The following is a 25568-nucleotide window of genomic DNA, read 5'->3' as shown; positions in this document are numbered from 1 at the left end:
ATTTTGTATTGAAGAAATTACAACAAAAAACTCATCCAAGTGACAAAAACTAAGTAAAGAACAACAAGATATCACTTGGCATAAGAAAGATTGCGAGCTCAACCCCCCCCCCCCCCCTTGACGAATGCATCGACAGAAATTGTCTCCTCTTTTCATTATGCAATATTGCTCTTTGAGGTTTACTGAATTTTCTCCTCCTTTGGCAATACAAACATCAAGGACAAAACACCATTAAATACATAACTGTGCAATCCTAACGAGCTTTCACAAGTATACTACAAAGCATTTGTAACTGTTAGAAACATCAAAGGGGTATAGAAAGTAGAAGGTGGAGCTCACAATCACCCAAAGTCTCAAAAAGAGACAGTGACACAAGAACATGAAGGTACACAAGCTAAACCTAATGAATTGATGGCGCATTTAAGTTCACATAGCCGAATGATGGTAAAGGTGATCACCACATAAGTGTATCTACTCGTGCTGAGACAATACAAGCATTAAGAACTATCAAACTTTGATCTCGAACTAGAAAAAAAAGCATTCATTACAGTAGGCTTTGCAAACGCTCACATATGAAACCAATACTTAGTTAGATCAAGTGATTAAAAGAAAAATTGAACATTTAGAGGCATTTCTTTGTAATTTATTTTATTCCCAAGTTGTCTCTTATCCAAGTGAAGTATTGCACGACTGGATACGGTAAATATTTCGATGCATCAAGACAACCGTATTGGATCACATCTTAGCATAAGAAACTTGATTGCTCAAAATTATTCAAATTTCACAAATTATCAAGTTTTCACCAGATCAAGTCAAGTAGTGCCTTTGCGACACAAGGAATACAAGTTCCCTAGTAGTAAAATGTTCCCTAATTCACTATCTTGAACCAAGTAGCATAGAGCAAGATATTCATCAAACTAGCTTTAACACAAATATTGACTAAGCCAAAGCAATTATGAATGTGGCGATCAAGAATGTAGCATTGCATAGTCTACATGATTCATAAAATTGTCAAATATCATCTTTAGGAAAGCTAGCTTGTTTTAAATAGTTCATGTTAAAGCATCAAGAGGAGCCTAAGTTTAAAAGATTGCTCCATACAACTACTCAACTCAGTCCAAATTCAAAACTAGCAATTGAAAATGCTAAAGACATACAAGTCAAAATTCGACTAATATGATTATCTTACAGAATGCTATGCAATACAAATGCAACAAAAATAAGATAGAGTATGTACAATGACAACTCACTCTCACACAATGCCATAAGGATGACACATTCCAAGCTCTCCTCTAAAAAAGCAAATTTGGTTGTATCTAGAGGTTTTGTAAATATATCGAAAAACTGATGTTGGGTATATATATATACACACATATACATACACACACACACACACACACACACACACACACACACACACACACACACACACACACACACACACACACACATATATATATATATATATATATATATATATATATATATATATCGCAAGTTAATGTCTCCCTTCTCATTGTGGTCTCGTAAGAAGTGGAATCTCACGTCTATGTGTTTGGTTCTAGAGTGCTGGACTGGGTTATTGGCTAAGCTTACATCACTGGTGTTGTCACATAAAAGTGGTGCACTCTTGAAGTCTAATCCAAAATCTCTCAAAGTAGCAACTATCCACAAAATCTGAGAACAACAGCTAGCAGCAGCAACATATTTAGCTTCAACAGTTGACTATATAACACTAGACTACTTGCGAGAAGACCAACAAACAAGAGAAGTAAACAAGAAATGATAAGATCATAAGGTACTCTTTCTCTCAATCCTACAGCCAGCAAAGTTGGCATCTGAAAAACCTTGAAGAGAAAACAAAGAGGATGAAGAAAACCAAAGATCGTACTTAAGGGTGTATTTGAGATACCTCAAGATACGCTTCACCGCTTGGCGGTAAGATGTTCTTTGCTTGGAAGTGGACACACAAGCAAATGACGAAGTGGATGTCAGGTCTTTTCATCGTCAGGTACAGTAGGGAGCCAATCATGCTTTTGTACTCCCGCTGGTCTACCGACTCACCATCTTTATCTGAATCAAGCACGATCGAGGTAGCTTATGTCAAACTTCTTCAGCAAATTCATGGTGTACCTCATCTAGTGGACGAATGTACCTTGCTTGCATTGCTTGATTTGAAACACAAGGAAGAAGTTGAGCTCGTCTATCATCGACATCTTGAATTCTTTGCTTATAGTTTCTCCAAAGTTGGCCACAAGAGCATGAGAAGAGTCATAAAAAATGATATTATCCACGTATATCTGAACAAGTAGGAAATCATTTTCATGATTTAAGGTAAACAAAGTTTTATCTACCGACCCCATCTCATATCGATGCTCTAACAAGAAGGACTTAAGCCTATCATACTAAGCTCCGGGCGCCTATTTAAATCCATACAAGCCTTTTGAAACTTGTATACTCTATGTGAGTATTTGTGGTGCTCAAAACCAAGGGGTTGCTTGATATAGATCTCTTCCTCTATAAACCCATTTAGGAAAGTACTTTTGACATCCATTTGATATAACTTGAAACCCTTGGATGTCGAACATGCAAGGAGAATCCTAATGGCTTCTAATCTAGCGATCGGTGCAAAGGTCTTTTCAAAATCTATCCCCTCTATTTGAGTAAAACATTGGGCCACAAATCTAGCTTAGTTTCTAACTACAAATCCATTCTCCTCCTGCTTGTTCTTGAAAACCATTTGGTGCCTATGGTATGAATATTTGGGGTGGTTCTACAAGGACTCAAACTTGTTTTCTCTTAAAGTTATCAACCTCTTCATGCATGGTATTGACCCAATTTAAATCAGAAAGCGCATGTCCAAGATTATGGGGCTCAAAAGAAGCAATAAAATGCAGAATCTGTAAAATGAGCATGTTGAGCAGATTTAGATCTTGTTACCCTTTCACTAATATCACCGATAATCTGTTGTGGGGGATGTATCCACTAAATGTGTTGAGGAGCTTCGCGCGGTGAGATGATCTTTCCCTCAAATACGGTTGAAGTAGACTCGAAAGCAACTGAAATGGATGTAGAGGTTGTAGGACCCTCTATCGGTGTTGAAGAGGCAGGAGCCAGATCAAAAGCAGGCATGATGGCAGGAAGTAATGAATCGTCCTCATCATCACCGAGGGATGGAAGCTCACCATCTCCAAAGATGCACTTGCTCATCTTTTGATCACCTGTCCACTTAAGAATAAGGCTAGCACAAGGGGTTGATTCATCAATCCCTTGATGATGTTAGTGTCAAGATTATAAACTCTGGAAGAATGGCCATAAAACGAATAACCTAAGAGAATCCCATAAGAAGAACGTGACTTGAACTTATCAAGATTATCACGCTTTTAGGATGAAGCAACGACAACAAAAAAACTCTCAAGTAAGAAAATTTTGGCTTCCTCCCAAAGTGTAACTCATAAGAAGTCACATTTAAAATCGAGCGCAAGAAAATCCGATTTGAGATAGAACAAATGTGCTAATAGCCTCTTCCCAAAACTTTTTAGGAGTCTTATGCTCATCAAGCATCATCCTAGCCATCTCAACCAAGGTTCTATTCTTCCTTTCAACCACATCATTCTGCTGAGGAATATGTGAGGTAGAATATTGATGCGTAATGCTATGTTCAAGATAGAAAGTATCAAAGAGATAGTTCTTGAATTACTGTTAATGCACTAGAGAGTTCCTTGAACAGTTTCAAAGCTAAGCTCTGAAAGTATGAGAACACTTTATCCTTACTTACAAAAAAGAATACCTAAGAATAGCGAGAGTAGTCATCAATAATGATAAGTACATACTACTTTCCACCCGTCGGACGAACTCAAGAAGGACTAACATTATCCATATAGAGAAGTTCTTTGGTCATTCAGTTATCACCAGATTAACTGGTGGGTGAGAGGTGGCAACTATCTTACCATACCGACAAAGGGCACAAACAAGGTTCTTCTCAAACTTGAGCTTGGGCAAACCTCAAATCAAGCCAATGGCACTCAAACGTGAGAGAAAATTGAAACTCATGTGCCGCAGATTCCTATACTACATCCAAAGCTTAGAGGAAAGTTGTGCAATTAAACACCGAGAAGAACTATAAAACTCAGAAAAAATCGGCTCTAAAAACTCTCCCAACTCGCAAAATCAGACAAACCAAAGCACCTGAGGAATCAAGAACTTGAGAAGCATCACGCTTGAAGCACAATTCTAAGTCCTCATCCAACAACTGAGATACATAAAAGCAAATTGTATCTCGGATGCTCCACCAAAGCTATATCTTTGAGAGTAAAACTCTTATTTATCTTTACCATACATTTGGCCTTCACTCTTCCTTTTCTGTCATCCTCGAATGTGATGTACTCATGCCGCTTCGTCAGAGTGAGGTTGGAGAACCATGATGCATCTCCGATCATATGGCGTGAACAACCAGAGTCAATGAGCCAATTGTTCTTCAGGCCTCCGCCTGCCACCTACACAAAGTAAGAAGAGCTCGAGTACTCAGTGTTGGGGTAAATAAGAAACTTCTTAGGAATCCAACACCGAGTCGCTCGATGAGAAAAGGTAAAAGTAGGTGTGTGTAAATTAGCCCTAGCACGCTGGGGTGAGGACCACGAAGAGGACAATGTGGGCCGCCAAAGTGCTGGGACTCAATGCCTCTGACACATGAACCAAAACCATAAGTCATGGTATGATTTATGCTGGGCACCGCTTCTAGAAGAGAACTGAAAAGTGTCAAAAACTCATAAGCGAGAGTGAGAAAAATGATCATATACACCAAAAGAGGGGTGGTAAATGTACCGAGTGCTCCACTCCCACTCACGTTGCTCATCTCTGCTACAGCGAGAACAGAACTCAACTATATGACCCTCTCTCTGACAGTAGATGCACATATAGCGTCTCTCAGGAACTGACATGTTGATCACTCTAGGTTCTGTCATAGGAGTTTTCATCCTGCAGCAACGTCATGCCCTCACCCTTCCTTCTCCACCTACCGTGGTGCTCAGCTTCATCGGCACAACGTATGAGTCAGGGTACGTACATGCTGCATGTTCATGCCTGCTAATGCTCAATTCCCAGTACGTACCAATATAGGAGAGCCTCATTGATGGCTCGAATGCACCTAGATGGTTGATTTGTGTTACTAATGCAATCACGTTGCCTACATGTAGATCCATCTGCTCAGCTGTGGATTCTCATTTGATTTTCGTAGTCATGCTAGGAGCAATAGACCTATTTGATAGAATACTTCTTAGGAAATATTACGGGTATATTTAGGTTTTGTTTTGCCTTCTCCATTCATTAAAGTCACACACCAACCTGCTTCGCTCTTCTGTTGATGGTTTAGACTCCCTTCTTGCATTTGCCTTAGTGCTTTCCTCCGATCCGGCTGCAGGCGAATGCGAGCGTGCGATAGCAGGCCAGCATCTCTGCGCCTGTGCGACTCGGCGGTGCCAGGCAGGTAGGCCTTATAGCTCAAGAATGCGCCAGAGTATACATGCTATTGTCCTCTCTGATTATGATGTATTGTTATGCAAGTTGCTTGATTTTTCACATTCTTGAAGAATTTCCATTACATGATGTCCCTTCTATGCCGTCATTTTGGATGCTGTGAACTTATAGCTCTATTGACTGCTCCCTTTCTTCTTCATATGATTCCTGACCCTCAAATACTTTTGGGAATCCAATTTGCAGGTGATCAATGAAGTTACTCCAAGCTCCAGCACAACCAATTTCAAGGCTTTGCCACTGTGTTAGGAATAATTGTTTTCTTTATAGCATTCGGAGATAAGGTGCTGTGGGCATTGTGGGAGCCAGCAATTATTAAACAAGCAATGCTCATTGCTGCATCAATCGACAAGGTTCTAATTTTTTTTAATGCAAGATCCAACATCAGCTAATGCACATGAGTTGTTTAAACCCCTGAATAATTTTAATGCAAAACCAGTTGTGATGATACGAGGAGGATATCTGACTATTTTAATCATATGAAGTTGCTGCCATGCTTTCTTACACGTGGACTCTGCCAAATGCTCAAAAGAATGCCTTAATGCAAGGTAAATATTTTGAGTCTTGAGATTTTCAGAATTACAACACAATATTGTTTGCAATCTACAAATGTTTGTGCAGGAATTTTCGGTACTGATTGCACTTATTATTGTACCACACATTGATTATTACCCAGAAAAAGTAAAGCCCCCCTTCTGCTATGATCATAACTGATTCCTCATTTCTTAGAGTATACATCCTTTTCCAGTAGAGGCAAGCATGACTTCTTTGGCCCCCTCTTTCCAATCGTGCCAAAAAAATTTAGGGAATAGGCATGAGTGTGTGCCATTGCATTCGAGTTGTCATGGTTCAAGTTACAGGTCTAAGCCATTGTGGTCACATTGCAAAATAATTTTACTTATCTATGCTCAAATATATATCCAAGTTAACTGCAAACAAAATGAAAAGATTTGGCATCTCTAATAGTTTTTATGTGTCTGTCCTTGCAGGATTGCATGGATCGAAACACTAAGACAATGTGTGGATAACTACCCAGTGGTAATGAATTCATTTTATATACGTACTAATTATAATTGTACATGCTTCTTCTTTTCTGGAGTAACAATATCAGATTGTACTAGGCACATACTATGGCAATTTGAAATTCGTTTAAGATGTTGCAATTCAAAGCTGTACAGTGGCCTGCTGCTTAAGAACATTTGATTACATTGATATGACATATGTTGTCATCATTGCAGTTTCTATAAGTATATATTCAAACCTCAACTGTTTATATTGTGTATCCTTCTCTTTTCCCTTTTCCTTATTATGAAGCTATGTGTACATAGCATCCGAACATGCATCACGCAGCAAAGCGCGGGGCATCAGCTAGTGTGTGTATATATACACATGATCATATATGTTTATAGTAACTGGCCTATCTTGTGAATCGTAACTATACTGTTTTTTTATCGAGACTGTAAGGTGATGTAACAGTGAACTACAGTACGTCTAGGCACATAATAGATATATACAATACGTCTAGGTACATAATAGATATACAGTATACGTATATAGTGCAGCTTGGTACTGTTCATCATGTACGGTAGCGGAAGTACGGCAGATCGACCATGTAGAGCGCTGTAGATGTGTACCATAGCATGAACAGTGGGACAGTAGATGACATACAGAAACTATAGATATAGTAGATTCCGAAACTATAGATATAGTTCTTTTTATGGATCACAATTTAAATCAGGTCAAAAATATGAAGCTATTGTTATGCGCTTTTGAGCAGCTTTCAGGCTTAAAAATAAATTTCTGTAAAAGTGAACTTTTTTGTTTTGGCAGAGACAAGGATTGTGAGGTCGAATATTCACAAATTTTTGGTTGTAGATCAGGATCCTACCCTTTCAAATATTTAGGCATTCCGATGAGCTATTAAAAAACTTTTGAATATGGACTGGAAAGAAATTGAAGAGAGGTTTCAGAGAAAATTAAATTGTTGGAAAGGAAAGCTTCTATCTTATAGGGGTCATCTTGTTCTTATAAATTCTGTTTTAAGTAGCTTGCCTATGTTTATGTTTTCTTTCTTTCAAGTGCCTAAAGAGATTCTAAAGAAACTTGATTACTTTCATTCTCGTTTCTTTTGGCAATGTGATGGGCATAAGAAAAAATATAGACTTGCGAAATGGAGTATTCTTTGCACACCTAAGGATCAAAGAGGATTGTGTATCCTCAACTTAGAGCTGCAAAATAAATGTTTGCTCAGTAAATGGCTCTTTAAACTGATAAATGAAGAAGGGGTGTGGCAAGACCTATTGCGTAAAAAGTATCTAAGAACCAAGACAATTGCTCAAGTGAACCATAGGCCTGGTGATTCTCAGTTTTGGACTGGCCTTATGGCAGTCAAATATGAGTTTCTCAGGTTGGGCTCTTTTAAGTTGAACAATGGTTCTCAGATAAGTTTTTGGAAGGATGTGTGGCTTGGACAAACACCTCTGAAGCAACAATACCCTTCCTTATTTCAAATTGCATATAGGAAGCATGCCATGGTTGCAGATGTGTTTCGGACACGACCCCTAAATATTGCTTTTAGAAGAACACTGATTCGAAATAACTTGGCTGCTTGGAATGATTTGATTCTTAAGTTGGCATCTGTACAGCTTAATGTTAGTCATGACACATTTCATTGGTCTCTACATCAATATGGAAGATTTACGGTCCGATCGATGTATAGATCCTTGATTAGTCAGTTTGTCATTCCAAAAAACCATCATCTTTGGAAGCTTAAACTTCCGCTCAAGATTAAAGTGTTCTTATGGTTTCTTTTTAATAGAAAGACTCTAACTAAAGATAATTTAGCAAAACGGTGTTGGGAAGGTAGTATCACTTGTTATTATTGTCACCATGAGGAAACAATACAACATCTATTTTTTGAATGTCGGTCTGCTAAATTTATTTGGCATGTGGTTGAAGTTACGTTTGGCTTAAGCCCACCAACAAGTGTCTCTAATTTGTTTGGAAGCTGGTTTAATGGGATGAGTCAAAATCTTAAAAACCTCGTTTTGGTTGGGGCTAGTGCACTTTGTTGGGCTGTTTGGTTAAGTCGTAATGATGTTGTTTTTGACAGGGCAAAAGTTCATTCTTTCATGCAGGTTCTTTTTCGGGGCACGCATTGGATTCGGCACTGGTCTTTGTTGCATAAGACAAACGATCAGCCTCTTATAAAGGATGCATGTCGAAGATTGGAAACAACCGTGATGGAGATTTTTGCTCGTTTTGGTTGACGGTTTAGTAATAGACTACAAACAGGAATTGGACCGACCAATGTTCAGAATGCTTTTGTTTTTCCATAACTTATCTGGTTTACCAGGTGTTATATCAAACTTTGTAATAATGAGCGGCTATGTATATTTTACTATGCAGAGACCGGAATAATGTTATTCCTTCGTCTAAACAAAAGTAGATTCCGAAAGAACATGCTAAGAACTGGCAAAATGCGTCTTGCCTATTTCCATTACTCCAGAGGTTTATATACCCACCTCAGGAAAGATGTTTAGTTTACTAATCATCCATTACAGCATAGCTTAAGTAATTGCGTGAGCGGTAACAGCTAACCCGCCAAATTAACGAAAACAACGTGATTATCAACAGTATTAGCCAAGCGGTAAAAGAGGTTTAACGGGAGCGTTGCGGTCCTCCTCTGCGTTAGCTCAGATTAAGTTGAAATGTCGATGCCCGGCTTCGCTCCGTTCTTCAGACTCTGAACTTTACTGAATGTTCTTCATACTCTGAACTTCTGAACTTGTCCGGCTTGACATCCGTCTCCAGCAGCGGCGCCATACAAAGTCGCGCGCGATGGAGGTTGACGACGTCGGCGCAGACGAATCGGCGGCGGTCCCTGTCACCGTCCGCGGCAATAAGAGGCTGCCTTCCCCGAAAACTCCTCCGACCGACGACGGGGAGGGAACGACGAGGAACAAGACGAGGAGGAGATCAAGGTACAGCTCCCGACTCGTTCGTAACTTTCTTTTTGATCGGATAGTTAGGCTTACTGAAATGAATGTACTTCTCTCTTTGCTTTGCTTTGATTTGTTCACGCTTGTTTTGGGCTGGCTTGATCCATACTGAAACGCAGACAAAAAATGTTCTCATCTATTTAGTTAATCCTTTAATTAGTACGCGATTTTACAAATTGGTGAACCTAAGATACCCACCGGGACCCGTTTTAGTTCAATCAATAACACCACTTTTCTCAAATTGAATGAATTTTCAGAAAACTAGTGTAATTAATTAAACTAAAAAGGGTCTGTAGACTGTAGGTACTTTAAGTTCACTAATTTGCATCCCTAATTTTAGGACTAGCTGAAGAAACCCGTCGGTGCTCCTTGATTGGGTGACACTGCTAGGAACAACACCAAGAACAAAATATTCTGGGAGTACTAAAGAACATCTTGCTGGAATTAGTTCTCACCTGATCATACATGTTATGAACCTCTGGTTTGCGTTCAGCATGTTGGTCGGTATGAATAATAGTTTTGTCGGAAAATAAAATAAAAAGCATGTGTAATCTTTCATGCATGTCCAGTATACCGCCTTGTTGAATGCTGACTTCCATTGGTTTCCATTGCTACATTTTTTTTTCTGTCACCATTTAAACATCTAATGTTAGCTTCTGTATTAATGAGAGAGAGAGAGTGCTGGAATTTAACTCCAGAGCCTGGAAAACTTTTCAGTTGATTCGATTATTTCGATGATTTTGGAAGTAGGGACGTGCTGCTCTTTTACAGTTGACGATTTTCCAAGGCTTTAGCAGTGACCATTTTGTGCAGACTGATACGATATATGAAATGCAAGATATTCATCGTCGAGGCCCTCTACCACTCAGTCTTTTCCGTGCATTCAATGATCCTGTGATCATCAAAAAAGGGCAGGCATTGGTTTGGTTCACAATATCGACTCTACGATGAATCTGAAAGTACGTGTGTTTTTTAGTTAATTCCTTCTGTGGTGCTGCCAGTTATCGCATCATCATCTATTACTTAATTGTAGTAAATCTCCATATATTTCTCATGCTTTATTGATTGCAATGCTGGGACCGTTGATTGCTCAAATAATTGTCGTTGCAATCCTATGGACATGCTGCAGTTCATTGATCTGAAAATCGCTGGCTATCGCCATGCCCAGTAGACGTAGAGATTCTCCGCGGCCTTGATCTGAAGCTGTGTGCCAAGACCAGTGGCTTCAGCGACGTGATCCGCCACTTCCGAGGCGTCGCGGACGCCGGTCGCCGGAGGTTGAGAGCTGGGTTGTCGCGGTGGTGAGGCGTAGCCACCTTGATCTTTGTGTAGAAGGGTCGTCGGCAGTGGATGATGGTCTCTCAGAAGCTGCTGCCCTGTGAGAAGCGAGGGTGCAGGTTCGATGCCTGTTATCATGGAACGGTGGATCAAGTGGTGAAGCTTGGTGATTTCGCCATGGTTTCAGTGAAGGTCGCCTGGAAAGCTGTGGACAGGCGACGACACTCGAAAGGCTAGTGGAACTTCTACTTACTGTAAAGTTTTTCTTAAGAAACAACTGTGCAAGTCGCAAACGCATCACGGAGACGTAGAGCTTTAAGACGGAAATTTTGATTTGGTGGGGAAAAAAGCAAAACATAATATTTGATTCTTAATAGGTAGAAAATATAACCACATCAGCTAACCATCTAAGCCAGATTCTATATTTATTTTAAAGTTGTGAAAGCGGGAATATGTTATCTATGTGGTAGCTTATATAAGATTTATTATTTTTATTTTTTGAACAATGAGTTTTCTTGATTTTTCATTGCCCAAATGTCATGGGTAAACGATGCACTTGGAGGAAAATATGTACAGGAGCCTGTCGACCACGTCAGCTCGCCCTAGGACTGCCAGACTGATTCCGATAGGCACGACACGACACGACACGACACGACCGACGCATCACAGCAGCCGCCGTCACGCGCGCCCTGCGAACCCCGAGCCCCCGGCTTCTCTGCCCGGTGGGCCCTGCACCGCCGCCGCCGCCCGGTACAAAATTACACATACGACACCCATCAGCCACCCACCTACCGCGCCACACACCACACCACTCCACAGTCCACACCATCTCGCCCGCACCTCTTCCTCCGGCGCGCGGTCCAATCCGAAGCCCGACTGCCGGCGGCGCCGATCGACCCGCCAATGCTTCGCGCCGCCCTCTTCCGCGCAGGTACGCAGCCGCCACCCGCGGCCTCGCACCCTCCCTCCCACCCCCGTCGCGCGTTCCCTGACTGACCCCTCTCTGCCTCCCTGTGCACGCAGCCTCCGGCCTCCGCCGGTCGCCGATGGCCTCCGCGCGGTATTCCACCGCCGCCACCTCCGCCGCGTGGCTCTCCGACGGCGCCAGCTCCTCCCCGGTACGCACCCGCGGCTCCCCGTCCCAAGTCCCTTCCTATCCGTCTGTGATTGCGCGCGGTTGGTCTCTTCGCCTCGTCCGTACGGCTGACGGTGTCGCCTGCTCCGCCCGCAGCCTAGGGTTCGGCTCCTCATCGGCGGAGAGTTCGTCGAGTCGCGCGCCGACGAGCATGTCGACGTCACCAACCCCGTAAGCCCCTCCCTCTCTCGCTCTCAGCATCGATTTCGAATTGAGGTCGCTCGATTTGGAGTGGTGGACGTGACGCGCGCATTTGGGCGTCTGGGTGTCACAGGCGACGCAGGAGGTGGTGTCACGGATCCCGCTCACCACCGCCAACGAGTTCAGGTCCGCCGTGGACGCCGCCAGGACTGCCTTCCCCGGGTGGCGGAGCACGCCTGTCACCGCGCGGCAGCGCGTCATGTTCAAGTTCCAGGAGCTCATCCGGGCCAACATGGTGAATTCGAGGCTCAACATCATGCTGTCGTTGGTCTGTCATAGTAACTGTGTGGCTGCTTGCTGATTGTAGGACAAGCTTGCGGAGAACATTACGACCGAGCAGGGGAAGACACTAAAAGATGCTTGGGGCGATGTGTTTCGTGGTCTAGGTTAGTTCTCAGATCATTGGAAGGCACACACTTGGTTTTGTTATGCTTAGACAGTAATTATCTTAAAATTTCTGTTATGTCATAATCCAAAGGTCTTGTCCAAAAATATAAAGTAAAATAAAAATCTAAATGTCCCCTTAATCCACGACCTTCAGTTATGATTGTAATAGGTATATAACACAATAGAATACAGTAGAATACTTTTCAACCCAAATCAAAGCAAAATGTGTCCTGACTCCTGAAAATCTTGCTTATAGATGGTTGCCATTATTTGTGCAGTATGGAATGTGGTTTCATATTTCCTACATCCTTCAGATTGCATGACGAGTCAACATTCCTGCTGATTTGTTTATTATAGTCCAAATCACTCCTCTCCTATGCTTGGATTAGTGACTTTTCAGAAGAAAGAACTCTTCTTTTATGTTGACCATTTAATGCACTGGTTGTATGATGTCGATTTTTTGAACTCCTAATCTTGTAGAGGTGGTGGAACATGCTTGTGGAATGGGGACGCTGCAAATGGGCGAATATGTATCTAATGTTTCTCATGGGATTGACACCTTTAGCATTAGAGAGCCGCTTGGTGTTTGTGCTGGGATATGCCCATTTAATTTTCCTGCTATGATTCCCTTATGGGTATGTATAACTTCACCTTTTCCTCGGCATCTAATTTTGTTCTTATTAGAACACTGATACTAATACATGTTACATTCTTACTTTAATCTACAGAAAATGGACTTTACTGTTTTCATGACCATATTTTTTCAGCTACTTCGTCATTACTGTCAGATGTTGTTCTCCAATGATATAATTCAACTCAACAGAATAGATTTGGTCATTTCAAAGGTTTATTCTGTCTAATGGCTGCAGATGTTTCCGATAGCTGTTACTTGTGGCAACACTTTTGTTCTCAAGCCATCAGAAAAGGATCCAGGTGATTTACTTCTTCATATTATTTTTTTACCCAATTTATTGACCAAAATTTTTACTGTCATGATGTTTGTAAACTAAAACTAGAAAAACACAAGGTTGTCTGCTTGCTTAGCTACCACTGCAGATTAATAACTAAGCTGTGCACTCTCTTCGCAGGTATTAGGACAAATCTACTCATGATGCACATATTCTTTTCATGTTATGAGGGATATGAATATGAGCACTAACTATAACTGTCATGGGTCAAGATCCGGCCCATGGCCCAATAAGACCGGCCAACCCAAAAGCCCACTCGTGGGGTACTGTTCACCGACGTGAACAGTGCCAGGTCCATGTGGTTTCTTGGCCGTTAAGTAGATTAGGGTTTTTCAGAATTTTTCAAATTGTAATAGATTACTTAGGGGCTAAATTAGCCTCTCTATATAAAGAGAGACAAATCATCAATAAAGAGATAAGCACAAATTAGAAGGGAAACCCTTCTTCTTACCGTCCAGACGCTTGGCACCTGGCCGACCCTTGCCTTCTCTCTCACGCCGCCACCTCCTTGCGCCCAAACTCTAGCTGCCGGCGACCTCCATGGTCGCCATCCCCCTCCTCTCCTCCCTCCAATAAACAACCACCATTACAATAACACTTTGTGCAAATATGTTGCATCCAAATTCAAAATTTGCACTGGTGTTATAAGATACCACAATGATTTTTCGGAGGTGGTAGTAGAGAGCTGCTTACCACTCCACTACCATATAAAAGTGTTAAAATGTAGACGACAGGTTGCATTGAAATCTTTCTGTACAGTGAAAACTGGCATTAATGTTACTTCTAAAACATGAATATGATATGGTACAAAGTAACAAATACCATACAGAGTCCCCCGAAATGCTTTTAAATTTAGCCTACTTCCACAGAAAGAAGGCACTTGATCAATTTGGAAATCTGATGGTATACCTCATCATTACTTGTTACTACAGGGGCTGCTATGATGCTTGCAGAGCTAGCAATGGAGGCTGGTTTACCTAAGGGTGTTTTGAACATAGTTCACGGTACTCATGTATGGTATCGTTAGCTACCGTTTCTCTTTCAAATTACAATTTTTTAGCACTAGGTTCGATAATTTGTTTGTCACTTGCCATGTATTGCTGGTGTTGCTGGAGCACATATGACAACTGATATTTTTTTTGGGCAGTGCCACCTAATTAGTCTGTATGATTGTTTGATATTATGTTACTTTTTTTAATGACAAGAACATTAGTAAATCTATTTTTGGCTTCCATGCCTGTTAGTTATGATTTTACTTTGCCGTTGCAGGATGTTGTCAACAATATTTGTGATGATGAAGATATTAAGGCAGTATCTTTTGTTGGTTCAAATACAGTAAGTGGATCCAATGACCTACCTGTTTCTCTATCTGTGTCACACTTTTGCATTAATAATGTGTTGGTTATTCTGGTATGCATAATACTTACCAATGTGTTCTGCGACCTATTTCTTTTCATTTTTTGGTTTACCAACTTACTAACCCTTGTCCAGAAAACTAGGGGTGCTTACAGACACATCTACATGTGCCAGATCTTTTGAATCACATGGTATCGTAATGCTTTAAAATCCAATTATTTTTTATTGTAACATAACTTATTAATTCTAAATTTATGAAGATGTCAATACGAGGTATGCGTGCACATAGGTGGTCTTGCTCTTGTATTCATGTTAACAACACAACAATGTGTTGTCATGATATCATAGACAGTCCTTCTTTTCCAATGTAATATTATGTTGTGACTTCTCTCTCTCAGGCTGGTATGCATATATATTCTAGAGCATCTGCAGCAGGCAAGCGTGTTCAGGTGAGCTTGCATCTCTTATGGACTTTCAACAGAACTTAGTTTATCTTCTGTCTTTTGTGTTGTAAGCAGCATTATCCATAGCACATGTTTTTGTTTCTTTATAGTGCAATATGGGAGCAAAGAATCATGCAATTATCCTTCCTGATGCTGACAAAGATGCCACACTGAATGCCCTTATTGCTGCTGGGTTTGGTGCAGCAGGGCAAAGGTGCATGGCTTTAAGCACTGCTGTTTTTGTTGGAGGTTCAGAACCATGGTATAGTTTATCCTATTTTTATGTTGAAAGTTTCTTCATGGTTAGCCTTTTTGTCAGCTATTGGGGTAGCGTAGGTAATCATGCATTTTGTTCTAGGGAGGATGAACTAGTCAAACGTGCAAAGGGTCTTGTTGTTAATTCAGGAACGGCTAGTGATGCAGACCTTGGCCCAGTGATCAGCAGACAGGTTTTCTCGTGGACACATGCTTCTCTACTTATGATATTCATATTATGCCACTCGTGGATATATACTGAAAATAACTATGGGAATTGTTGTTCAAATGGAATAAAATATATTCCTTGAAAGAAAATAACTCTCTTCCCACCTTCATGTCTGACTGGTGAACAGGGGAATACTCTGCATACTAAAAAAAAATTGATAGATCTTGTGGAACATTAGACCTTGAAGAGTTAACTGATGTTAAAAGGATATCTGCATAAGTTAGATCTTCGAATAGGTAGTTGATTGATCTTTTTGAACTTGGATGAGATGCTGAATACCTGCGTTTGCCCAGGAAAAGTTTAGGCCATGATTTTTATGCAGAAATATGTCTGTAACTAAAGGTCTTGACAACCTCCTTCACTTTATGTGACCTAAATATGGAATAGAATCCTACTGGTAACCAGCGCTAACACTGAAGTGGACCTATAATTTTGGGGCCTATAACATTGGAGTCAGCTGGTTCAGGAATTAGTGTAGAACCTATTGTTTATCCTAATGTGGACTTCCCTGGGTATTTGTAGTATAAAATGAATGCATTTAGCCTTTAATGGTCATGACTAAGTTGAATCAAAACATGTCCATATCATGCCTATGTTTTAATAGGCGTACACATCTGAACATTTAACCGAGTAATTAGAAAGTACCTGTTGGGGTTGGTATAAATTTCATTCACTTCAATAGTGAACACCTTGTGTTGAGGTTGATTTCTGTCCTTGGCTGAATGGCTTTTTTGGTTCAAATCCATTTAGATCTGGACCATGGAATGATTTTTAGAATATAATCATATGTGAAACTAGTGAAACTTTTTCTTCCATCTTTTCAGTAACGATGAACTATTGAACCATAGTAAAGCCTATATGGAAATTGACTGGTTTTTGGGGTTTGGCTGTAAGTATAATTAGTTTGGGATTCACAATCATCGTTGCGATTACTAGTTCGCACAATATGTTCCTTTTTGGAGGCTCTTTTCTCTTACTGTCTTACCTCAAGAGTCAAGGTTCACAAAAAGTTGCTAGTTTGGTAATTAGGGTCCTTTTCCTTTTCACAGTCTCTGCTCTCCTAACAGTTTACTATCAACAGGCAAAGGACCTTATCTGCAAGTTAGTCCAAAGTGGTGTTGATAGTGGAGCTCGTATTTTGCTTGATGGGAGAGATATTGTGGTAAATTTAACAATTCAGTTGTTCATTCGCCTGCCTACAGTTTTACTATGTCTTGATACAGCAGAACCTTAAATGCTTCGAAATGTGCAGGTTCCTAACTTTGAGGATGGCAATTTTGTTGGTCCAACCATTCTGGCTGATGTTAAAAGTGACATGGAGTGTTACAAGGTAATCTTCAGAATGCATTTGTTATATTTAAGTTTGCATCTCATTTTTCTTACCTTAAAAATGTTTCAAAACATGGTGGCATTCTTGGGATCATGCAGAAGAAGAGCAATCCATGTGGTACTGTTCACATGTGCTATGCAGTATCAAGTATCCATTATCCATATGCACACTTTGATTTCTTGAGAGGCATAATGCTGATACATTTCAACAAAATCTCTATTATTCTGTCTAGAGACTGATGTTGCTTGCCACCCGACAAAGGGGCAAAGGCAAAGCATGTACTTTGCATACAGTGTTTCCTTATAAATGCATGATACTCAGATGTCAGTCGTGGCAGTTTCCACTTTTAAGCCACTGTTCCCCAAAACCCATATAGGTAGATCATCCTGTTTGTTGTGGCTGAAGCACATCTGCCCATATTAGCTTATGTTTTATCATAACATCTGTTCATATTTCTCAGTGACAGCTGCTGCATACTTCGTAAATTATGTGAGGAGTGTTACTGGACCTCGAGTTTTTTCTCTAATGACATTGCAAAAGATTACTAATGTGCATTATTACATCTGACTGAACCTTGCTAAGTTTTGAAACAGGAGGAAATTTTTGGTCCAGTTCTTCTCTTGATGAAGGTATGCCAAATTTGTTTCCTGGACTCATCAGCACCTAAGTCTACGCTGCTGAGCGCTGAGTGCAACTTTTTCTTCAATTGCAGGCAGAGAGCTTAGATGATGCCATCCAAATTGTAAACAGAAACAAGTACACTTTTTATCCTCTGTGCTCATAGACCTGAGCATTTGTTGCAACGTATTAATCCTCTTCCATGCCTCTGTTTCAGGTATGGCAACGGGGCTTCTATATTTACAACATCTGGTGTTAATGCAAGGAAATTTCAAACGGACATTGAAGCTGGCCAGGTAGTGCATAGTCTCTCTCCCATTTTCCAAGCATTTATTACCAGATCGTGCATGCTACTTGAAAAATCCAGGACAAGGCTGGTACTATTTTTGGCTAGAAACTTGAAAGTTCTCAGGTGGTTGGTAACTTGACTTACACAAGTGTGATATGTGTTACCTTGACTGGAATAGTGGGCGGAAAGAGAGATATCTGTCCAATAGACGTGATGTTAATATATTAACACCCCTCCTTAAACTCAAGGTGGTATAGGAGGTTCAGAAACATTGAGTTTGAGCAAATAAAATCGATGATGCGCTTGAGTTTGTGCTTTGGTGAAGAAGCCTACAACTTGCAACTCTGATGGCACATACTGAAGAGCAATTGTTTTCTGATGACGATGGAACCGAGTGATTGAAGCATCAACACCAAGATGCTTCACAAGATCATTAGCAATTTGTATAGCGCCAATATTATCGCATAGAAAAGGTGTGAATACTTATCTTACATGGAAGTGCAAGAAACAATCTCTGAAGTAGTAGTGCCACGCGCTCAAAGTTTTGTCTTTGTACTTGATCGTGATACAACAGCCTGTTTCTTGCACTTCCATGTAAGAGAAGTACCAAGAAGAATACAATAACTAGTGACAGAACGATGATCCACTGGATCACTCGTCCAAGTGGAGTCCGAGTAAGCATAAGTTAAAGTGAACTAGAATGGGCATAAAAAAGCGTTGAGATGATGTCCTCCTCAAGTAACGTAATAATCGAAGCAAATGACAAAAATGCACAGACGTTGGAGCACTCACAAAATGACTCAAAATATGAACTGCATGAGCAATATCGGGTCTAGTAACAGTGAGATAAACAAGACTACTCACTATACGACAATATTGAGAGGGATCCTCAAGAGGTGTGCCATCAGTTGGATGTAGCTGCAAATGAAGCTCCATAGGTGTAGTAATTGTCCGAGTATCAGTAATGTCAGAGCTAATAAGGAGATCTTGAATGTATTTAGATTGAGAAAGATAGAAACCCTTCTTAGTTGTCATAGCTTCAATCCCCAAGAAGTAACTAATATGGTCTAAATCAGACATCTAAAACTGCTTGCTGTGTTGCTTCTTCACATGAGCAACATGCTCAATATCATCTCCAGTATTTAACATATAGGAGAAGCAAAGTACGCCCTTTTTGGAGATAGGTGAATAAATAAAGCGTGATCATGATCACCAAGTGAAAAACCAGCAGCCTGTATAATAGAAACAAACCGTTCAAATCAAGTACGAGGAGCTTGTTTGAGGCCATATAAAGCACAACGAAGACGACAAGCATATCCTGGAGCATCAACACCTGGTGTAGGCTGCATATAAACTTCATGCAAATCACCATGAAGAAAAGCGTTCTTAACATCTATTTGAGATCCAGTAACGAGTAGTAGCCACTGCAATCAAAGTATGAACTATGATCATATGAGCAATAAGAGCAAATGTCTGATCATAATCTCGACCCATAATCTGCTGAAAACCTCTGGCAACAAGGTGAGCTTTGTATATCTCAATAGAACCATATGACTTTGTTTTAGTTTTAAACACCCACTTACATGAGATGGTAAGGGAACAAGATCCCAAGTTCCTGTACGATCAAGTGCAGTAAGCTCCTCAAACATAGCAGATTGCCACTCAGTTATACCAGATGCTTCCTGATAAGTAGATGGCTCCTTAGCTACAACAACACTCGCTCGGAGAAAACCGCACCTGTCAGGAGCCTCAATAGTAGCACAATCATGTAGATTATAATGGGGGACTGATACGCAACTCATCGACAACATCAGAATCAGTAAAGATAGGAGCATCAAGATTGACTGAAGAGGTGGGAATGGACGGATGATCAGAAGGAATTGTGGTCCGATAAGTATAGACATGGCTGATAGATGGAATATGTGGTGGAGGAGCTGAATCCGAAGTAGGGGTGGGTGCAGGAGCTGGAACCGAATCTGAGGTGGGTGGAGTAGGTGTAGGAGAAGGAGATGGAACAAGGGCATGATCATCAGATGAAGGAGGAGGAAGACATAGAAAGGAAGTGAATTATGTGGGAGAGGATTATGGCTGAGTGAGGGATTATAGAAGAAGGTATGGTCCTCAACAAAAGTCACATCACGAGAAATACACATGTGACGAGAGGAAGGACCATAGCAACGATAGCCCTTATGCTTATGACTATATCCAAGAAAAACACACTCAACCGACTAGGCAAACAATTTAGTTCATTCACGAGGTACAAGCATAACATAGCAAGTACATCCAAAGACTCGAAGTTGATCATAGCTAGGAGGGGTACCAAAAAGAACTTCTCCAGGGTATTTTTCGGCTAGCTTTGAAGATGATTGCCAGTTAATAAGATAAACAATTGTAAAAATAGCTTCTCCCTAGAAATAAGAAGGGACAAAAGATGCTATGAGGAGTGTGCGAGCATTCTTTATAAGATGGCGATGTTTGCGTTCAGCAACGCCATTTTGAGCATGAGCCCCAGGGCATGAGAGCTGAGCAAGAGTGCCTTCAGATGTGAGGAATTGATGAAAAATGGAAGACAAATATTCTCCTTCAGAGTTAGAGCGAAAGACTCTAATGGCAGTAGAAAACTGAGTATGAATCATACGAGCAAAAGATTGATATATGGGATACAACTTGGAGCGATGTTTCATGAAATAAATCCAAGGGTATCGAGAATGATCATCAATAAAAATGACATAATAACTATGATCACCTTTTGAAGCAAAAGGTGAAGGACCCTATACATCGAAATGATTAAGATCAAAAGGTTTAGTAGAATGGGAAATACTACTGGAATATGGGAGTTGAAACTGTTTACCAAGCTTGCAACCCTTACAACGAAAAGTGGACTCAATGGACGTATGACCTAAACGACCCTGATGAACCAAAGTAGACAGACGCAATCCACATAAGTGACCAAGACGATGATGCTTCTTGGCAAAAGATGAAGCGGATGATGATTCAACAGATGACACGAGCAGTGGAGCTGGTGGAAGGAGGAAGGTGCAAAGTGTCCAGAACGTAAGACCCACTACAATGATGGTCAGTCCCAATCACACTCCCACTTCAGAGATCCTAAATAAAACAAGATGAGGCATCAAATCCAACAAAACAATTTTGGTCAGTTACTTGACTTACAGAGAGGAGATTCATGGATAACTGAGGTACAAAAGAAACATCAGGTACATAAAAATAAGAAGTGTAAAATGCATCTTGATGAGTGATATGATAAGATGTACCATTAGCTATCTGAATAGAACCTCTAGTAGTGATCGGCTTGCAAGCAACCAACTGGAACTTGTCAGATATCACATGGAAAGAAGCTCCTGAATCCAGAACCTAAGATTGAGAATCACCGTCATGAGTAGCAGCAACAGATACAGAGCCTCGAGAAGGATTTGTATTACGAGCATGAGCAACACAACGTGCATGGAATTCAGCCAACTTCTCTGGATGACGAGAGAAACCATTTTCTAAATGATGGCTAGTCTTCTTGCAATGCTCACAAGGAATACCCTTTGAGGAACTTCCTCTAGCTGTGTTGATCATCTGAGAAGCTACAAGTACAGTATGAGGTACTAGCACTGGAGCAGATGTGAGCGATCGAAGACGAGTCTCTTTAGCAATCAAAGAAGACAATACATTAGCAATGGATGGAGTAGTGGGGTTGTTGAGCAGCTACATACAAATAGACTCAAATTCTAATCGTAGTCCGTGCCAAAACTGGTACATAAGAAACTTCTCAATGAACTTATTGTTTTGATCACAACATCCTGAACACCGGTCGGTACACTAAGGTACCATTGAGAGCAACGATCCCATTAAATGATCAAAAGCAGTGTAGTACTCATCTATGGACATATCATTCTGTTGAAGGCTATAAAGACATGTCATCAGAGTATGCAAGAGAGCACTACTATTATGAATATATCGATGCTGCAAATAATCCCACATCGTCTTAACTGTCTTGTGATGCTCAAGACTCATGATCAAAGATTCCTTCATACTAGTGACTAGCACTCATAACACTTTCATCATCATTCTACCAATTCTTGACTTTAGTTGCACCAGAACCATTCTTGGACTTATCAATAGGTGGAACATCAATCTGATGAGATGCCAGAGCATAACCCCTTAACATAGTTTTCACAAAGAAAGCCCACTCTCGATAATTGTGACCATCAAGTTTGATAGGAATAGCGATTGCAGTGAGTTGCGACATGACTAAAGAGTCAAAGCACTAACAAACTTGTGTAGAAAAAGAGGTTTACCACCAATAGCAATAACAACAACAATAGAGGACCACAACAAACCACCAGTAGCAACCCCACCAGAGAGTTCATGACAGCAGCAGAGCACCACCAAGTGCTCGAAGAGCGGCGACAGTGAACAGCAAATGGCGGCGCTAATGGACCGCAGATCCAATGACAAACGACGACAAACCCGACAGCCGGATGGGTGTGATCCAGTGACAGGTGACTGGAGGAGACAGGGCGGGACAACGGCTTTATCCGCGACGGGCGACAACTCGTCACGATTGAGGGCGGAGCAGCGACAGGACGGGACAACGGGATCCGTGACAATCGCTACGGGATCTGCGACAGGGGCAACCATGACATGACGGATGCGACGGTGAAGACCGCGACGTTAACGGTCACGGACAGGTAGGCGACCGAATCAAAGATGGCAGGCGACGCGACTGGCGAGCAGCGGTCAGATCGAAGACGGCAGAGGGCGCGACGGTGGAAGACGAACGGCACGACGAAGGACGGCGCAACGAAGGGGCAGCCGCGACGGCAGCCTGATGTGCGGCGATGCTAGAGAGGGAGGTGACAGTCTTGTGACGGTGAGAGACGGATGGCGTAAAACAAGTTGGATTTTGGGATCGTGAGTAACCCTAACCTTAAACCTTGCTCTGATTCTATGTTACCTTGATTGGAATTGTGGGTAGAAAGAGAGATATCCGTCCAATAGACTTGATATCAATATATAGATAGTCGGTCCTCATAGACCAATATGGGTTAGAATAATATGTGGGTCTATATATATACTTAATAATATGACCATCCGGTTATAACTGGGTGCCCGAACTTTGAATTTCTAAGATATGAATCGACCCGTGCAGCATGTATTATTCATAATGTATTTATGGTTTCATTTGCAGGTGGGCATCAACGTGCCGATTCCAGTACCCCTGCCGTTCTTCTCATTCACGGGCAGCAAAGCTTCCTTCGCGGGAGATTTGAATTTCTATGGTACGGCATTCTTAACCTAATGCCAAATGATCCTTTCATTTCCCAATAGTCGTAATATGGACTGGATGCTAGCTCAACCAATCGTATCTGAGTGTAACTAACACGATGGCATGGGATGGCAGGCAAGGCTGGCGTGCAATTCTTCACCCAGATCAAGACGATCACGCAGCAGTGGAAGGAGACGCCGGCGCAGCGCGTCTCCCTCTCCATGCCCACCTCGCAGAAGTGAGACGGCAAGAACTGGAAACAAATCCATGCATCAGTGTGAATTGTGAACCGAGAAGGTTTGTTGGTAAGCACCGCACATCATGCATGGTGATGATAGTCTGCTCGTCTCTTCGATCGGACGCCATGCATGCCTCATTTACCAGACCAGGGTATCCAGATTTAGATTGAGCAGTACCCATTCTCTGCTGTGTGGAGCATTCTGTAAAAGCTCCGGGTGTTGCCTCCGGAGTCTGTAGATAGAGTGTCGTGTAAACTCTCGAGAATGGAGCCTAATAAAATGATCACCGTGCCGGTCTGTGAAACGTGCTCGTGCAGCTTGAGCCGGAGCAAATGATACACGCGGGCATTCAGTCCATACTTTGTTGCAAGAGAGCCGGCCGTGGGTAGGGCGGCTGGCGGTGGGCAAGGTCAGGGTGGGGCCGTTGGGCTCAAAGAGGTTAGGGGGCGGCACTCACCCTGAGCAGCATCTCGACCTCCGACGCGAACCGGTCGGGCCGTGGCAGCACGACCGGCACGGCGACGCTGTTCCTGATGGCGACGAGGAAGCTCACCTCGAACGCCGCGCCGGCACCGGCTCCCCCCGCCCGAAGTCCACGCGGCGAAACCCAGCGCTCCGGGGGTCCGATAAGATGAACAGGTTCGCTAGCGCCAGGAACGGCCGCCCGTGCAGCACCAGCAGGTCGGCCGTGGACCGCACGCACGTACACTCGGCCCTCGCCGCCTCCTTTTTGGCCTCCCGCACCAGCTCCACCGCGTCGCGCAGCGACGTGACGGCGGTGGCGGGTGCACTGACGTGTTACCGTAGTAGCCCTCGGGCAGCCCCAGATCGCGCACGCCCTTACGCTGGCGGTGACCACCAGGCGCGCGTCCTCGCCCGGCGGGATATCCAGCGGCGCCGTGAGAACATAGCAAGTGTCGTTGATATCAAATGGTTTCACTTCAGAAAATGATTTCCTTGTCACATGGTTGAGCCTCTTGTTTATGTTTACATATTTTGTATCCTGTTTTTGTCCTAGGAATGATAATACATTTATGTGTATGAACTTGATTGTGCTTTTTTTTTTGTAGGTTAGTTTTAAATTGACTTATATCTCCATCCTTTCTTTTGAAAAATCGATGACAAACTGTTGCATTGTTCTTTGGATTATTTTTGTAGGTTATAACCTCCTGTTTCAGTGTGGCAAGCATTTCTCTCTGCTTTCACCTTTTTTTTTTAAGTTTAGATGTGCAAGGATAGACACTTGGACATGTATAGCAGATTTCCTGAGCTGTGATGCCTGTTCAAGCAAGCATTGAGCATGCTATGTCACAGAAGTCAGGACTGAAACAATGGAATTGGAACATTATTTGCAGATTGATATTTACTCGTGTAGCTTCTTGATTGTATTTGGTCACAAATATTGAAAATTGAACTATGTATTTGAAAGATTATATGTTTGGATGTTCCGGGTGTGATTTTTGTTGTTTGCTTCTAAAATCGTATTGCGATTTTAATATTGCTAGCTAAACTCTGCTTGGGTGCCACAGTTTTATGAACAAACACCTTCTCGACTTCAGATGCATAGCTATGAACTCTATGTGTCGTAGTGCCATGCCAGAAAATCTTCTATACCGCTTCTCACCGGGATTGCCAGCATCTATCTGTTTTGCATCTTCTTCCCAGAAAATGTCGTGAACCAATGTTGAGAACACTCTTAATCTGCTACTGACGCAGTAGCATCTATCCACAAGCATATGCGTGTATCTAAATGTATCCATGAACAATCTACCAGCAGATAGGAGGAGGAATAGCTAGGAATCAAGCAACAAATGAACCAACAATGCACACGACATGAGAGGAAGGAGACTTCATCAGTGTGTGCATTATGATACTTCAACGATCGAGATCAAGGTTTTTACAAATCCTTATCTTATATAGAATCAAGCAGGTTTTTTGACAACTGTCGGAAACTCCTGGCCTCACCTGATTTTCAAACAGTTTACCCCAAAATGCAAATTCGAAAAACATGCATACACAAACATGATACCTA

At 41.8% G+C, this 25568-nt stretch overlaps 1 protein-coding gene and 1 pseudogene across 2 annotated transcripts; both read left to right on the top strand.

The window, feature by feature from the left end:
- The first annotated feature begins 9372 nt into the window (after positions 1-9372).
- LOC133892246 (uncharacterized) lies at positions 9373-11048 on the top strand (annotated as a pseudogene).
- A 414-nt stretch (positions 11049-11462) lies between these two features.
- LOC133892625 (methylmalonate-semialdehyde dehydrogenase [acylating], mitochondrial-like) lies at positions 11463-25005 on the top strand. Of its 2 annotated transcripts, XM_062333512.1 has the most exons (19): positions 11468-11742; positions 11835-11929; positions 12043-12117; positions 12221-12382; positions 12455-12533; positions 13015-13169; positions 13404-13467; positions 14435-14514; positions 14772-14837; positions 15257-15307; positions 15412-15563; positions 15660-15750; positions 16867-16947; positions 17038-17115; positions 17709-17744; positions 17828-17871; positions 17951-18029; positions 23220-23310; positions 23433-23840. In XM_062333512.1, the coding sequence occupies exons 1-19, from the start codon at positions 11715-11717 to the stop codon at positions 23537-23539; spliced, it is 1614 nt and encodes a 537-aa protein (XP_062189496.1). In that variant the 5' UTR covers positions 11468-11714; the 3' UTR covers positions 23540-23840. The 2 variants fall into 2 exon arrangements, with proteins under 2 accessions (XP_062189497.1, XP_062189496.1); XM_062333513.1 differs by lacking the exons at positions 23220-23310; positions 23433-23840 and adding an exon at positions 24695-25005 and having other exon boundaries at positions 11463-11742.
- Positions 25006-25568: the final 563 nt, after the last annotated feature.

Source organism: Phragmites australis, chromosome 15 (genome assembly GCF_958298935.1).
Source record: "Phragmites australis chromosome 15, lpPhrAust1.1, whole genome shotgun sequence".
Classification (NCBI taxonomy): domain Eukaryota; kingdom Viridiplantae; phylum Streptophyta; class Magnoliopsida; order Poales; family Poaceae; genus Phragmites; species Phragmites australis.
Note: the sequence above shows the minus strand (reverse complement) of the source record. Positions and strands in the feature narration are given on the sequence as shown.

Coding starts and splice junctions, on each gene's coding strand:
- LOC133892625 (XM_062333512.1), top strand. CDS start 11,715: ATGCTTCGCGCCGCCCTCTTCCGCGCAG. Junction 16,948..17,037: donor TTGATGGGAGAGATATTGTG/GTAAATTTAACA, acceptor CGAAATGTGCAG/GTTCCTAACTTTGAGGATGG. Junction 23,311..23,432: donor GGGAGATTTGAATTTCTATG/GTACGGCATTCT, acceptor ATGGGATGGCAG/GCAAGGCTGGCGTGCAATTC.